This window comes from Canis lupus, chromosome 9 (genome assembly GCF_003254725.2).
Source record: "Canis lupus dingo isolate Sandy chromosome 9, ASM325472v2, whole genome shotgun sequence".
Classification (NCBI taxonomy): Eukaryota; Metazoa; Chordata; class Mammalia; order Carnivora; family Canidae; genus Canis; species Canis lupus.
The window spans coordinates 52,213,793-52,230,497 of NC_064251.1; the positions used below are offsets into that span (position 1 = coordinate 52,213,793).

At 62.0% G+C, this 16,705-nt stretch overlaps 1 protein-coding gene across 3 annotated transcripts in view; it reads left to right on the forward strand.

The window, feature by feature from the left end:
* Positions 1 to 534: 534 nt before the first annotated feature.
* OLFM1 (olfactomedin 1) overlaps positions 535 to 16,705 on the forward strand; it is a 37,693-nt gene continuing 21,522 nt past the window's right edge. Inside the window, exons 1-2 of one of the 3 annotated variants that reach the window (XM_025475654.3) lie at positions 535 to 861; positions 16,227 to 16,376. In XM_025475654.3, the coding sequence (XP_025331439.1) occupies positions 766 to 861; positions 16,227 to 16,376 (246 nt within the window). In that variant the 5' untranslated portion in view covers positions 535 to 765. Of the gene's footprint in view, positions 862 to 14,095; positions 14,338 to 16,226; positions 16,377 to 16,705 lie in introns of those variants that run through there. The other 2 variants (XM_035720323.2, XM_025475653.3) reach the window with 2 other exon arrangements.

Genomic DNA, 16,705 nt, shown 5'->3' on the forward strand with positions numbered 1-16,705 from the left:
GTACCGGCTCCACATGTATGCACGCAGACCATGTGCACAAGGACAGATCCTGACCCTCAGACCCTGCATGGGGACAGCAGCCCCAGCACGCATTCTGCTCCCTTGGCATCCCCATGCTGGCCACCCCAGGAGGACAGGAAGGAGGACCAGATGACCAGCTTGCTGGTGCTGCCTGCACCCCCACCTCCCACCCTGCCTTGAGACACCCTTCCTGGGTCTGAGCATCCCTCTCTCTCATTAAACAGTGTCACCTAAGGGCGTGTGCAGCTGCTCTCTCTCTACCTCCCCAGCGGCAAGTCAGACCCTCCCCCCACCCGGCCGCTAGTCCCCGCCCTGCCCCGCCCCCCACTCTGCCCTCCCCATCCCACATCCTGGGGGGCCAGGCCCCCTGCAGCCCTGGACAGCCAGGATGGACTCTTCTCTCAGTTAAATTTCCCCCGCCTTTTTGATGTCACATCCTGTCCCAGCCTGCTTCCCCGCCGCCGCCCTCCCCACTCCCGCGCGTGAGCGTGGCGCGCGGGTCCCTCTGCGCCACCCGGCAGCCTTTCTCGCAAACTTTTGGCACCCCCTCCCAGGCGCGCGGGTGCGGGGGGAGGGCGGGAGGAGGGGCCGCGGAGGGCTGCGCCCCGCCCGGGGACAGTGGGGACAGCGCGCAGGACGCGCTCGCCATGCAGAGCAGAGGCTCCGGGTGCTGAAGGCGCAGGGCCAGAGAGCCGGGAGCGCGTCCGCGTCCACGCAGCGCCGGCGCCAGCACCAGGGCTCCGCATGCCAGGACGGCGGCCGTGGCAGCGAGACATGCAACCGGCCCGGAAGCTCCTCAGCCTCCTCTTCCTCATCCTGATGGGCACCGAACTCACTCAAGTACGTGCATCCAACGCCATTTTACTCCCCGCGAGGAGGAGGGGGCGCGGTGGCCGCCCAGCCTGGCGCGGGGACGGGGACCTGGAAGTCGGGAGCGGCCCGCCGGGTGGGGAGGGGGCCGCGTGCCTGCCGCGCTGGGCGGGAGGGAGGGGCGCGGTGTGCCCCGGGACTGCTGCGCCTCCCCACCTGGGCCCCCAGCCCTGGCCGGCGCCTGCGGGGCTGAGCCCCCTCTCCTAGGACCCCAGCCTCCCGCTCAGCTCCCCTGAGAAGTTCAAAGGGCAGCACAGGGGCTCCTTCGCTGCTATTGTCATCCGGGGGGATTGGGAGCTGGGTGTCCAAGCTCCTGGCATCTCCAGAGGTAGATCTGAGTCCCACCCCCCCCACCCGCCGCACCCCTGTCCAGAGCATCCTGCATCTCTGCCTTTGGGTATGATGCCGCCCTTGGGGCTCCCCAAGCAGGCGGCGGTGGCAATTGTGCCTCCGAGGCCAGACGGGGAAGGGCAGGCAGCGCGTGCTGGGCTGGGTGCATTGTGGACTCGGTGTGCAGGCTTGGGGGGTTGTGGCCACATGCGCGGCGTGAAGTGTGAGTGGCAAGCCGCCGTGTGCGTGTGTGGGGACCGCTGGGCATTTCAAGCGGGCTTGCCATCCCCTGAACAATGTATCCATAGAAAGCCTGTCTCCGGCTGCTATTCTCCATTTTAAAAATCCATTTCAGAGCTGGCTGGTCTGGGAGGCGGAGAAGGGCCGTCTGGGAGCACTGGAATGGGGGTGCTGCTTTGGCACTGGGGTGCTGGGAAGAGGCTGCCAGCTTCAGGAGCCAAGCTGCTCAGGAGTGACATTAAAATGCCCTTTCGAGGGTGCCACTGTGCCACGCTCAGAGCTGAGGGACGCCGGCTGGTCCGGGAGGTGGACGGGCAGCCTGCACTTTGGCCCCAAGCCCCAGCTTCCCTGACACTCCCTCCCTCCCTCTGTCTCCCTCCATCTCAGGATAAAAGAGAAAACAAAGAGAGAGGGCAAGAGGTGGATCCCAGGAGAGAAGGCTCTGGAATAGGCGTGCTGTGTTCCGCCCGGGAAAGCGCAGTGTCTAGAGGGTTTTGCTGTCCCACCTGCCCTCAGGGACCCCTTCCCTGGTGCCACCAGACTGCCACCTCCCCTAGAGAAGTTCCCTGCGTGGTCTCAGGGAGAACCGGGAAGTTTTCCTGGCTGCGGGGAGAGCCTGGCCAAGGGGCTTGTGTACTGTGGATGGACAGTTGTACATATGCACATGCACACACACACTCGTTCACATGTGTGCACACTCACACACACTCCACAGATGTGAACACACAGACGCAGAAAGGAGCCAGGCAGGTGGTAATTAGCAGCATGTGCCTCACTTAGACATTGTGGGGAAGAGATAGCTGGTTATCCGTGGGCCTGGCAGTGGCTGCCCTGAGGGCCCCCCAGGCCTCAATGGCCCTCCCGATTCTAGGCACCCAGAGGACAGATGCTTTCCATCCAGAGGGCTCATCCTTGCATCTTTTTCAAGATCCCCTGTTCTTGAAAGAAACTTTTGGTTCAAGTTCAATTGGAAGCTTTGTCTCAGTGTCCACCTAGCCTGCCCCCCACCCCCGAGGGTCCGCCAGCCCCTGTACACACACCTCCGCCTCCTGTTGCAGCCAGGTCCCCTTGCAGCCCTGGGTCAGCTCCCCAGGCCCCCAGCCTGCCCCTGGGCCAGCAAGGGGAATGATGTTTTCTTTGGGAGGCTCCCCTCTCTGAAATCCAGCTGCGGGATGTCTCAGGGGACCGTGTCCCTCAGTGCAGCCAGAGGCATGGCCTCTCCCTCCCTCACTCGCCACCCCCGGCCTGCCTCAGAGGGAGGTTAGGCTACCAGAGTCCTGTGTCGGAAGCCTATTGTCCCGAATTGTGGTGGAATTTTAGAACAAAGGCTCCACCGGCTAAAATCACTCTGGTTGTTCCAAGTCTATGAAGGTTAGAGAATAGCCACTGGCTCCAGAGATGCCCACTACCTGGGCTGCCCAGGTGGCCCCATCGGGGCTGGGCCAGGGGCCTGGCACCTTTCGTAGCACTCTCAAAGGTGGGGAGTAGAACAGGGTCAGGGCCGGGCTGCTCTGAATCCGACAGCTGCTTGGGGCCATCCACACTCCGGAGTCTTGCTTTCTTGACCCCAAAGTGACTCAACCCCAGGAAGCCACACTGCACGGTGTCGTGAGCAAAGCTCCGTATGCCCCTGAACACGGAGAGTGAACATGCAGACAGCGAAGCACCGGGGGCTGAGCCGTGAGGTGTCGGCTCCCCTGCCCACCCTGTTTGTCTCCCGCCTTGCAGAAGTCTCTCCCACAGCTGCACCCTGCCCACCCTGCCCATGGGACCCTGCCAGAGATCCACACACAAGGTTCTAGGGCCACCGTGTTCATGGGTCAGCACGCATGGAGGTGGAAACAAGTGAGAAACGTGCGGCTTGTACCTGCACTTCCTCAGCGCTGCTTGAAGGATGCGGGCGGAGGGCGGGGGAGAGGAGCACATGGCCGCGCCATCTGTTCTCCCGACAGCTCGCGGATGATGAGCCACTCAATCAAATGCCGGCCGGTGATGGATGGCCTACTATGTGCCAGGCTGGTGGGCCCAGAGGAACTTTGTCCTCAGACAGAAAGATGTCTTACTTGGTCCTGTTCTCTGATTTCCAATCAAAGGCTGGTGCTTCACGCTCCATGAGAAGCATCATAGGAAAAAAAAAAAAAAAGAAGCATCATAGGAGTTTCCCAGCGGGATGTGAGGAGTTGACCCCTCTGTCTTGGGAGAGGTTGGTGTGGGGAAGCTGACCCCTCTGTCTTGGGGACGGTGGGTGCAGGGAAGCTGATCTCTCTGTCTTGGGGGAGGTGGGGTTTGAGGGAGCTGACCCCTCTGTCTTAGGGGAGGTGGGGTTTGGGGGAGCAAACCTCTCTGTCTTGGGGGAGGTAGGGTTTGGGGGAACTGACCTCTCTGTCTTGGGGGAGGTGGGGGGGAGCTGACCCTTCTGTCTTGGGGGTGGTGGATGCAGGGGAGCTGACCCTTCTGTCTTGGGGGAGGTGGGTGCGGGCAAGCTGACCCCTCTGTCTTGGGGGCAGTGGGTGCGGGGAAGGCTACCCGGGCCCCAGGCCCACCTGGTCCACCAGTAGAAGTATGCTCCTGCGTTTGAAGTTGTGAAATGGGTGGGGCTCTGTAGCAACGACCTTGACTCAGCTGCCCTTACATGTACCCCAATACCACCAGGCACCATTGGGGTGACCTTGAGAAAAGCTCCTAGCCTCCTAACCTGGACCTCCACCTTTTAAAAACTGGATGACGCTGGAAGATGTCGCAGCCCTCCCCCCACCCCCCCGCCCCTGTCCTGCTGGGTCGCTAACTCACCGTCCCCGTGGTGTGCTGTTCTTGGACACCAGCTGGCTTTAGCACAGTCAGACCTGGGTTCACGTACAGAGCGTGTCCGAGCCGTGTGGTCTGGTGTCTGGGCTGACATGCTTTGTGGGAAGACCCAAGGCTCTGCCGTAATTGTTTGTTTAGGAGGCCGGAGACTGTGAACCCGGGGCTCTGGGGTTGGAGCGGGGGTGGGTGTTGGAGAGGGTGACGTGTGTGTGGTCCTGGGGGTCCTGGGGTCGCTCCTGCCTGCTCTTGCCCAGGGCCAGCAGTGAGCCTGGGCAGGAGGGAAGCGGGGAGGAGAAGGGTCCAGGCTGGCCACGCAGGAGGAATCCAGGAGGAATCAGATTTATTCTAACAGAGAAGCAGAGCTCCGGTCCCTAGCAGAGCTTGGCCTTTCTTAAGGACGCAGGCCTCCACGCATGCTTCCAGCCGTGAACAATGAGCAGAGTGCACTTGAGGGCCAGGTGTCACCATGGTTGGCACTGCTGGTCCAGGAGCCCGAGTCCAGACGTGAGCAAACCCTACTCCCCTTGGGGAAGTGTGGGTGGGTGCTGTGGACGGGCGGGGCAGGTGTCATGGAGCAGCTGGTGGGGCAAGCCCCTAGGAAACCCACCAGGACCTGTCACCCCAAATCTGTTCTCTACTCCTGAGATTCTGCTTGTCCTAAAGAGGAAGATGCAACTGCTCCCCTGAGCAAACTTATTTTTTTTAAAGATTGTATTTATTTATTTGAAAGAGAGAGAAGGAGCAGGGGGAGGGGCAGAGGGAGGAGCAGACCCCCCCAATGAGCAGGGAACCCAACTCGGGACTTGATCCCAGGACCCCGAGATCATGACACCGAGCTGAAGGCAGACACTCTTTTTATAAGATTTTATGTATTTATTCATGAGAGAGAGAGAGGCAGAGACACAGGCAGAGGGAGAAACAGGCTCCTGTAGGGGTCCCGATGCGAGACTTGATCCCCAGACCCCAGGATCACAACCTGAGCCGAAGGCAGACGCTTAACCACTGAGCCACCCAGGTGCCCCCTCCCCTAAAGCATACTTAATTTCTTAAAATATTTTATTTATTTATTTGACAGAGAGAAAGAGCAGGGGGTGGGGCAGAGAGAGAGGGAGAAGCAGACTCCCCGCTGAGCAGGGAGCCCGATGCAGGGGCTCGATCCCAGGACCCCGAGATCATGACCTGAGCTGAAGGCAGACGTTTCACCGACTGAGCCCCCCAGGTGCTCCCTCCCCTGAGCAAATTTAATGAGAATAAAACAGCCCAGTTCTGTGACCTATTGGAGACTGACCTTGGGCTGATGACCCCGCAGACCTCCCATCTACCTGCCCTGGCTCCTGGCCTGCCCCCACGTCTGCCCTGGACACCGGGGTGGTAGCAATAGTGGGGCTGGGGGTTCAGGAGCACTACGGTCTTCCCCTAAACCCGTCAGCTCACAGCGCACGGCATTTACTCCTCCTTTGCAGGTGGGTCTGCAGGCCCCTTCCCCCGGGGCCGGCCCACCAGAGAGGAGCAGGGGGTGAGGAGTGCTCCCCACTCCCAGGTGGCCCCACCTTCCAGGGCAGGAAGATGCTGTAACACCAGGGGGCGGGGGGGGGGGGGCTGCTGCAAATCCTCCTCCCTGGCAGCTGCTTCATCTCTGAAAGCAATTTGCTTCTCCTTCCACTGACTTCAGCCTTCTCCAATAAAAAGAAAGGTAATTTTCCGCCTTGGGTTGTATTTATTACTAAAGTTATCAAGCCCTGTAATCAGTATTAACATCACCGTGTAAAGTAATACAAAACTAATTACTAGCTAAAGTGAATTAGATACATGACAACTGCAAGCCGGGCTGACGGGGAGGGGAGCCAACTTTGGGCTCAGATGCTCTTCACACTCTGAAAGCAGCAGCCACAGGGTCCTCGCCAGGGCCGGGCCTCTCCTGAAGGTCCCATGGTCCAGGCGGCTCTGACCTGCACAGCAAGTGGGACGGGAGGATGCCCGTCCCTTTGCTTTTCAGAGGGGCACGTGCATGAGAAACTCGCCAGACTCTAGAGCACATGGTTGGGACCTGCCTTTGGCTCAGGTTGTGATCCCAGAGTTCTGGGATCAAGTCCCATATTGGGCTCCCTGTGGGGATCCTGCTTCTCCCTCTGCCTGTGTCTCTGCCTCTCTGTGTCTCTCATGAATAAATAAATAAATCTTTAAAAAATAAAATAAAAAATAAAGCACGTGGTTAACTCCAGCCCGGATGCTGAGCGTCCCCGAGGCACACTGCCCACCGGGACCGTGTCTGGATGCCCAGGTCATTGAACTACAGACCTTTGCAGAGCAGCGCTGCGGGTCTGGGTTGGCTGCATCTCCAGTGGTGGGCCCCACGCTCCACCAGCTCTGACCTGGAAACGCAGCCTTTGAAGGGGAGCAGCAGAGCGCCAGGGAGCGTTTGGCAGGGGCCCCACATTGTCTCCTTCCTCTTACCAGGAAGGGGGGCAGTCTGGAGCAAGTCCCCATGGCAGGGTGTGTGTGTGTGTGTCTGGACAGCACACCTGGGCTCCTCACCTCCATTCTCTGGGGCTCACGGAGCAGCTCTGCTCCCCCGCAGGCGTCCCAGCGTCTGTGTGACGGCTGAGTCCAAGAAGCAGGCAAGAATGCACAGACGTACTTAGCTCATGCTGCTCGCCCCTGGCATGCCCGTCTGCAGCCCCAGTCACATCCTGTGTGGCTTTGAGCATCATTCAGGGAGCGCTCCCTGGGGAAAAGGGACCAGGCTCTGCCGGGGGGCGGGGGGGGGGGCTTCTTGTAAATGCCGGCTCCCCCTTCCTTTGCACCCAGGTTACATCTCACAACAACTGCCAGATGTCAGAGGGTGAAGGCACCTTCTTTGCTCTCAGGCAGTGCTTAAAGATGCCAGCTTTCCAATCCGCTTGCTCTGATCTCCGCCACAGGGATTGGGCCCGTGGGCTCCTTATGCACGGACGGGCCACTGCTACAGTCTAGCAGTCGGTCGGGAGGAGAGAGGGTGGCTGTGGGAGCCGGGCCTGGGGGGATATGAGGGGAAGCCCCCTCCCCGGCTGCGTCCACACTCAGATGTGCAGGTTAGAAGTGTGCCCTCCCGCCGTGCGTGGGGCGGGTGAGCAGATAGGATGCTGTTCCGGACCTCAGGCTTCCCGGCAGAGACTTCTCCAGTGTGCAAGACGGTGCTCGCGGGTGGCTCCGGAAAGCAAGTTACTCCCGCTTGGGGTGTCTGAGGGTCGAAGAGAGAACAGAGGTGTATTCATACACGTTATAAATAGTTTGCTCAGCACCACGGGGCGTTGGCGTTACATCTGACAGCAGAGCAGGACTCGGAGAAGAAACGGAGGCAGGCTTTCAGAAACAATCTGCCGCTCTCAGGTGTGGGTCCCTGAGCCCCTGGCCTGCCCCGTGCTCTGAGGCTCCCGATCCCCCGGCAGCCCAGCCTCCCGGCCTCGTCCTGCAGCCTCAGGGGGCATGGCATCGAGGTAGGTCCTTTTCTCCAGAGATGGTGCACCTTCCCGGATAGCGGGCTGGGCAGCTTCCTGAGGCCGAGTCCAGGCTCCGCAGGCCGAGGGTCCTGATGGGCTGAGGGCAGAGCGTGGGCTCTGGGAGGGAAGAGCCTCTGGGAGCACCCAAGTCCTGCTCTGAGCGGACGGTGACTTCCTGGTTGTCCCAGGGTTACTCTCAGATATTTTCATAGCCAACATCAATTTCTGATCCACATCAGGGTCCACGAATTTGTGTCGGCATCAACAACTGATCCAGTAAAAACCAGTCTGTCCCTAATCCCTTAACGGACAGCAGGAAACAGTCACATCCATGGGACCCCCACCCCACGAAGCCCTGAGCTCAGCGCACAGGGCAACGTGCCTGCCGAGTTCTCTCATCCAGGCCCCTCACTCCCACATGTGGACTCCCTTCCAGGGGGCAACTAAGAGGACATGAAGTCGTGGCCTCCCAGTCTGGACATAAGCTCGTCGGAGGCAATGTTTATGAAAGCGGCATGGAACGTTCCAGAGCAGGAGCAGAGGGTGTGGGGGGGAACGGGGAGGGGCCACGGGCAGTCAGCTCTCTGGATGGACAGACTATCAGGACAAAGGGCTGGAAGGGGGTGTCGTGGCTCAGGAAAGAAGCAGCGCCGGTGATAGCTGCGGGTCACAGAGCCCTCTGTCCTTGAAAGCAGCCCCTATTCCGGGGGTGGGGGGCTAGAATAGACACCATGAATCCCAGCACCTCCAAAGGAGCCTGAGCCTACATGAATGGTGGAAGGAAGTGGCCTGGGAGTTGGTTCGGGACCACACGGGCCAGCTCTCCACAACTGGGCTAACGAACTTCCACCACAGTGGCACCCAGTGATGCCCGAGCACGTCTGGGGCAGGTGCACAGTGAGCTGCTGGGGCTCTGGCCTGCATCTTCTGAGCCCCTCTCCAGACATGCTCTCCCGGGGGTTGGGCACAGAGCAGAGCACACACCTTGCCTTTCCCTGCAGCCCAGCCCCGCAGCAGCAGTGTCGGGAGACCCTCCACCAGCGAGGGCCCTGCAGGATGCATGGGACTCAGGCCAGGAGGAAGGCCCCCTTAGGGATGGGTGTGAGCAGCAGTAACCCCGCCCACCGCCGCCCATCCAGGTCAACCCAGAGGCTGTGGAGGGGAGCAGCATAAGGGGATGCTTGGATCGGGCTGCCCGTGGCTGCTGGGAGAGGGGTTCAGGTCACCTGTGGGCTCCTCTCAAGGTGCCCGGCTCCAGACCAGACCCTCTGCTGCTGCAGGGCCGTTCTTCCCCAGCAGGGAAATGAGAGCAAAGGGTGCCAGGAGGAGCACAATGGCCACGCATGGAGCCCCCCCTTCCACCCCCACGGCTCTCTGCCCACCTCCACCCCGCCCCTAGCAATGTGCAGATACTATGAGGAAAATGTGCCTGTTGTTTAACCGCAAAAGGGCATCCAAACTTTGTTCTCTGGGGATGTCCCTTTGTTTAGCCCTAAGCAAGGCCCTGTCCCATGGGCCTGTGCTCGGTCTGTGGAATGGAGATGGTCAGGTGGCCCTGCGGCCGTTGTGAGGCTTTGTCAGGCCGTGCTCTGACCCCCCACGTGTGCCTGTGCCCTCGAAGCAGGGGGGTGCTTCACGGGCATGTCACGCCCATCAGCCCTCCTCCTGAAAGCTCTGAAGCCCAGGGCCCTCAGGGCTGGCATTCCTGTTTTCACATGCTGCTGAATTTGTACAGGCCCCTCCGAGGTCAAGGCTGGAGGTCCCCCCAATCTAAACCCTGAGACATGACGGCATTGGGGGGCAGGGCCTCTGGGGAGCCTGTCGGGAGGTGCTGTGCCGCTGTGCCGGGCCTGGTGCCCTGTAACGAGGCTTCGGAGCACTCTTTCCCCGTTGCCATCTGCCCTTTGAGGACACGGCGGCAAGGACACGCCTTGCTCTCAGACCTCCAGCCTCCACCCCTGTGCGCCACCGATGTTTTTTGTTTATGAGGTGTCAGCTGGTGGTGCTTTGTCACAGCAGCGGGAGCAGAGAGCCACCGTGCCATCCGACAGGCGGAGGGGCACCACGCTTTTGAGCTTGGTCCTGGGAAGGGCTTGTTCCCGGTTTGACCTCGCACAGGTCTTGTCGTCTCTCTGAGCCTGACACAGCAAGCGCGTGGCCCACAGGCGTCCGCAAGGGTTAAGGGACATCACATCATGCACCTAGCATGCGGGTGTCTGGGGCACGGCGCCTGCTCGGTTAGCATTACCATGGCCACTCCAAGTTGTGAACATAAGTGAGCCCTTGCTTCAGGGGAAGCTGTGTGGAAATGGGGATTTAAGCACCTCCTTGGGAACATTTGGGGTTGGCCAACGCCGAGGATCCTTTAATCCAAATGCCTCATTCTTCAACAATTCATAGTTTGCTTTTGGAAATACTGTATAGCCTTCTAAATCAAATTACACTTGCTCGAGCCTTCTCAGATGACCCTTTCAAATGCATTAAAGGCATTTCTTACTGACTCATGGGTTCCAGTCATTGGAGAGGACTTTGGGATTGGAGGAGCTGGAAATGACTTACCTCCAACCTCCAGCTTATCAGAGCAGGGGTGCAAGGCAGAGAAACAGGAGTGCATGCCAAGGCAACAGAGGTGCAGGGCAGGGTGGCAGGGAAGTAGGACATGGTGGCAGGGGTACAGGGTGGGGCGGTAGGGTACAGGACAGGGTGGCAGGGGTGCAGGGCTTGGGGGGCAGGGATGCAGGACAGGGCAGCGGAGATGCAGGGCAGAGAGACAGGGATGTATGCCAAGGCAATAGGGGTACAGGGTAGGACAATAGGGGAGTAAGATAGGGCGGCAGGGTTGGAGGGTAGGGTGGCAGAGGTGCAGGGCAGAGCTACAAGGGTGCATGTCAAGGTGGCAGGGGTGTACGACAGGGCAGCAGGGGTACATGCCAAAGTGGTAGGGGTGCAGGGCAGGGTGGCAGTGGTGCAGGGCTGGGTGACAGGTGCAGGGCAGGGCAGCAGGGGTGCAGGGCAGACAATGGGTGCAGAGCAGAGCAAGAGAGGTGGGTGAAGGGTAGGTGGTAGGGGTCCAGGGGAGGGGGGCAAGGGTGCAGGAAAGGGAGGCAGGGGTACAGGATAGGGCAGCAATGGTGTAGGGCAGAGTGGCAGAGGTGCAGGGCAGGGCAGCAGGGGTGCAGGGCAGGGCAGCAGGGGTGCATGCCAAGGGGCAGGGGTAAAGGACAGGGTGGCAGGGGAGTAGGAGGGGGCAGCAAAGGAGCAGGGCAGGGGTGCATGTCAAAGTGGTAGGGGTGCAGGGCAGCACAGCAAGGGTGCAGAGCAGAGCGGCAAGGGTGCAGGGCACGGCAGCAGGGGTACAGCTGCCAGTGGGTCAGGAGCGGGCTGTCCCTGCTCCACACCCCTGTTCTGTCTACACAGGCCCTCCTGGAGGGGGCGATGTGAATGGTGCTTCTGTTTGCTTCTTTATAAACACGGACAAGGAAGGAAGAGGTGGTGAGGGGCCGAAAGGCAGGCTGGGTGTGAACCTCCAATTCTCTGACCTCCCAGGCTCTGCTTGGCTCCTGGCAGCTGCATGAGCCCCGAGGCACAGTCCACACTTGGCAGACCCGGTGGGAATAACCCAGAGCCACACATTGTGAGGCCTGCCTCCTGGCCGTGCCCAGGGGATGCCAGAACCTCTCCCCGCTGGCTCCCCGATGGGACTGCCGCTCTGGGGCCGGGGCCCCACATCCCCGAACCTAACTGCCCACACCCAGGGTCGAGGAGAGTCCTGGCGGGGAGGGGCCCCAGCCACTCAGTGTCCTCGGGTCTTCCTGCCTCCGACAGTTCCTTGGATGGAGCATCAGCTCCATCGTCTCCAACTACCTGGGCTTCGGTTCCTCTGTTGAGGAGCCCGGCCAAGTTGGCACTCTTCAGATTTCGAGTACCAACTGTAAATCCTTATGGGACATTAGTGACATAAAGGGAAATCAGATGTTCTTCAAAATCAGGTTGGTTTTTTTTTTTTTTAATTCTTTATATCTGCCCATCTGGAGTTCATCGCCCTAGAATGTGGCTCTGCTCAGTGGGGATTGTTGTCGGGTCCAGCAATACCTCCCCAGCATTTGTGCATCTGTATCAATAGCAGCAGCTCTCGGTGGGTGGGGGGGGAGGTCTCTGGGGACACAAATCCCATCTCTGGCACGGACTTGAGCCCTGGTGGCTCGGCTGAGGGGCCTCTTGAGCAGGTTGTGTCTTGTGCAAAGCAGGGTACCCTTTACTGGGTGCCAAGCCTGCTCCTGCACTAACCATTGAATCTTCATAATACCCCAGAGAGAGAGATGACAATGACTGTACTGAACCCATTTTACAGATGGAGAAACAGGCACAGAGGGGCTGATGCCCTGGCCGGGGTCTCCCAGCCAGTGGCAGGCTGTCTGCCTTGAGTCTGCCTTCTCGGTGCTGAGTGGCTCACGGGCGATGCCTCTCTCTGGCCATGGCATGCACTTGGTGGCAAGTGCTGGGCATCTGCCCCCGAGTTGGTGTCGCTTCTGTCTGGGGGGTGTACAGTGCGCTGTCCCCCGTGTCTTGGCCTGGTTTGGGGGTGGGTCTGCCGCACCCTGTACTCGTCCATCTTGCTCTCGTAGGTCATAAGCAAGTACCCGTGGCTTCTAAATGGAGGCCTTGAGCGTTTGGTAGATTGGGTTGGGTTCGCTTTGAAATTGTTCCCACCAAGTAAGTGGCCACTGTCCACAGTGGGATTTGCGCGTGAGGGATTTGCGCTGGTGGGACGTGTGGCCCCGCGTCTGCTCACCGCGTGCTGGCTGGGGAAGGTGGCGGGGCATTGGTAGTTGTGTGGATGCTGCCTCCAGCACCTGGCCCTGGCGTGTGGCCTGGTGTGACCTGGACCCCGTGGGTGCTCAGTGGTGCCTACAGTACCGGCACACGCTGGGAGATGGCGCCCTTCCCCAACGCTTGGACTCCCTTGTGTTCATTGGGGGAAACGTCAGGAAACCCTTCAGCGGGGTCGCACACCCAAAGCTCTGGCCTGGACCATCCTGGCTGTAATCGAGTCCCCTCTCTGGAAGGGGATGGAGCAGAGAGAAGCCCTAGGCCCTCCGGTGGGCCCAGGAAGCCTGGCTCCTTGCAACTGCCGCTGGGGAAGGGAGACTGATTCTCACCCGGTGGAAGAGCGTGTACTGAGTGATCTGGGGAATTCTTCTCTTCCCCAATGGCTGGGAAGGCCTCATGGGCACATGGGCACGACTGGAGGATGTGCCTTGCATCCCCTAGAAGGCTCCTGCAGATGCTAACGCCCTCTGAAGGTGTTCGACCCCATCAGCCCCGGGGTTCCGAGGAGACTTGCACGTGCCCCGGAATGATGCTGTAGAGGGCTGGGGACCTGTGCCAGGCTGCCCTGCCCCTCTACCTGGGCACCAGGACTTGGGACCTCCACTCATGGCCCCCAACCACAGACCCCAAGGCCTCACCCAGGACCATGCTCCTCATGGGCGGGTCACCTTTAGCTCTCCTGTCCCCATGCCTGAGCCCCAAACCTGCACCTGCATGCACAGCCCCCTTCCACCCGCACCCAGGAGCCCACACTGGTGGGTGCCGGCAGACTCCTTTCCTCGCAGAGGCCCGAGAGCACCTGTCCCGGGGGCCTCCCAGGGAGTGCTCCCCTCTACACCCCTTTCCCTGGAGGTCAGCGCTGGAGCTGGAGAACCCCCTCCCACTGGGCTTCGGGGGTCAGCAGGGCTGGCGTTCAGGGCCAGGAGTCACCCCCCAATGGGTCCGGGGCAGGGGGCTGGGCCGCGCTCCTGTTGGGGTGGTCCCAGAGGAGGGCCCGGGCCTGGCTCGGTGCGCAGCCAGTCTGGACTGTGAGGCCGCCGAGGCGCCCGCAGGACTGGGGGGGGGGGGTCAGCTTTCCTGCCCCAACACCCCTGTCAGCCCCTCGCCTGGGGTTTGCAGGCCTCGCTGCCAGCAGCCAGGGGGCGGCGGGGAGCCGGAGCGCAGAGGAAAAATCCACCCATTTCCTGGGCAGATTGCGTCGGCCGCCGCCCGGCCGTGTCCCCGCCTCCCGGCCGCGGCCCCCGCGCGCAGCCCGCGAGGTGCTCAGAGCCGGAGCCGGAGCCGGAGCCGGAGCGCGGGCGCGGGCGCGGGGCGCGGGGCGCAGAGGGGCGGGCGCGGGGCGCGGGGCGCGGAGGGGCGGCGGCACCGCGGACACCGGGCGGCGGGCGGCGGGCGGCGGGCGGCGGCCACTCTCCCCCGCGCCCGGGGCGGCGCAGCCATGGCCGGGGCGCGCGGGGCGGCGGCGGCCACGGCGGGCGGGCGGCGGCGGGCCGAGGGGGCGCGGGGACTCGGCCGGGAGCCCCTGCCCGCCGCGGTGGCCGCCGCCTGAAGGCTGCCCGGGGGCGCGGAGCCGGCGCCGGCGCGCGCGGGCGCAGGAGCGACTCGAGGCGCGATGTCGGTGCCGCTGCTCAAGATCGGGGTTGTGCTGAGCACCATGGCCATGATCACCAACTGGATGTCCCAGACGCTGCCCTCGCTGGTGGGCCTCAACACCACCAAGCTCTCGGCGGCCAGCGGCGGGACGCTCGACCGCAGCACAGGCGTAAGTCCCCGCCGCCCCCGCCGCCGCCCCCGCCGCCGCCCCCGCCCCCGACCCCGACCCGGGCTGGGCAGGGCAGGGCAGGGCGCAGGGCCGAGGGCACCGGCTGGGGTCCCCGGCGGCTCCCCCCAACCCCCGCGGGCGGGGATGACCTGCGCCGCGCTCTCCGCGGGTCCCCCCGGGGTGCCGCCTCCTTCCTCTGCCGGGTTTCCTCCGGGGGTCGGGGCCTGGGGACTCGGAGGCTTGGAGTCCCCTTCAACTAATAAAAGTCCGTCGCTGACAAAGGTCAGGAAACTGAGGCAGGGGACTTGGGGACTCGTCCAAGGTCACTCAGCAAGTAAGGGGTGGGGACGCGCCGCTCCACCCTGTCGGGGCTGGTCCAGCCGCGGGAACTGAGCCGCCCTACTGTCAAAGCCCGAACAGCCTGGCCTGGCCGAGCGGGCCAGCACAGGGGTGGGGGAGCTGGCGGCTGCGAGTCCCCACACCGAGCCCCTCAGGGTGCAGTGGCCGGGGCGGGGCCCTGGGAGGCACCGGCTCTGGAGCTGGCCCCCACTCCGTTCGTCACCCGTCACCCCTCTGCCCTGCCTCCCAGGTGGCTTTTCCTCCCTTGTCAAGGCCTTGAGGGAGGGGGAGAGTGGCCAGGGCGCCTGTGGGCAGGGCTGACTCTGCTGGTGGCTGGAGCTGCTGGAGCGGGGCTAAGCGGGAAGCACCCCTGAGTGGAGGAGGATGTGAGGAAGGGCCCCAGGCTGGCTCCCTGTCCGGGAGGCTCCTCTCCTGCCTGGTTTCCACTGCCCAGGGCAGAGTGCTCTGGGAGGGGTCTCCACGTGACCCCTCCTAAGACCCTCGTCATGTTCACCCCACCTGGGTGGGGGTGGGTTTCAAGGATGGCATCCGGTGGCTCTCGTAATGACTTTGTTCCTGCGTCTGGGTCCTGAGCCTCTGGGGTTGGCAATGAATGAAATAAATGTATAGCTACTATAGATTCTCCTCCCCATCCCTGTGCTAAAAATAGCAGGGAGGTGACCTGAGGTGCCGGGGCAGGCTGTGGGGGAGGGTCTGGGCTCAGCGAATGTTTGTAGCAGTGGTGTCCTCCCCTGTGCACCTCGTACTCGGGACCTGAGCTGGGCTGCAAGGTGACATGGACCGGGCACGGCTGTGATTTCTCCATGGTCCTTGAGCATACCCCAGGACTGGGGTTGGGTGTGACCTGGCACAACATGTCCCCAGAAACTTGGTGACATCCACCAAATGACTCGTGGGTGGCAGCCCTCGCAGGGTTGGAGGCCAGGCGTCTCCTTGGGCAGCCTCTGCCAGGCTGCTTGCGGGACGGCAGCCGGGGCCAGGGGTCGTTGGGGCTCTGGACTAATGGGCTGTGGGACCCCAGCTGTTACCGCAGGCGCCCCATCCCTGAGCGGCAGGGACGGCAGTGCGAGGCTGCGCCAGCCACCCCTGCTCGCCTTCTGGGGAGGAGATCTTATTTCTGAATTACGTGCTGCTGTGAGTCAACCAGCCACTTGCTCTCCAGCCCGACTCCTTACCAGCTTGCGGCCTCTCCCCATCCCGTCTACCTCCCCTAACCATTTGGTCAGTTGCCAGAACACCAACATCCCTGGAATTGAAAAATCCCCTGGATTTGAAAAAAAAAAAAAAAAAAAAAGTCCAGAGTCTTGCCGGTTTGATTTCCTTGTAGCCCCAGGCATCCTGATGGGATGCGACCCCTTTGTTCTTGGGGGCCCCGTCCCTCCCCGTGCTTACACCGCGGCTCTGGACCGTTTCTGTCCTCTGCCAGGGCTCAGACTCTGCCCATCCTCCCTGCTTGTCGTGCCTGGTGCGCTGCCTTGTGATCTCACTTCTCTCCCTCTCGCTCCCTCACCCACCTGCCCCCCCTGCAGGTGTTGCCCACCAACCCTGAGGAGAGCTGGCAGGTGTACAGCTCTGCCCAAGACAGCGAGGGCAGGTGTATCTGCACAGTGGTCGCCCCGCAGCAGACCATGTGCTCACGGGACGCCCGCACGAAACAGCTCAGGCAGCTACTGGAGAAGGTGAGTCTGTGTGGGGCGCGTGTGCGCGTGCGTGTGTATCCGTGTACGTCCGTGTGTGTGCCCACCCTGGCTCCAGGGTTTGGCTAGTCTGCAGGGTCTGTCCCCACTTCAAGGCCTCCCGCTCTTAGCGTATCCACACCCAGAATATTTGTGTGAATGAGGGGTTAGTGGAGACCCCCAGGGATGGCCCCAGGGGAGGTGAGCGGACCCTGCTGGTCACTCCCCTGAGGAGCCCCGTGGGAGTGGGGAGAGGTGACGTGGGCTGCTCCCCCATACCATGCCATGCCACCATCTCCCCACCTCCCCTGGCGCCCAGGAAACCTGGGGGC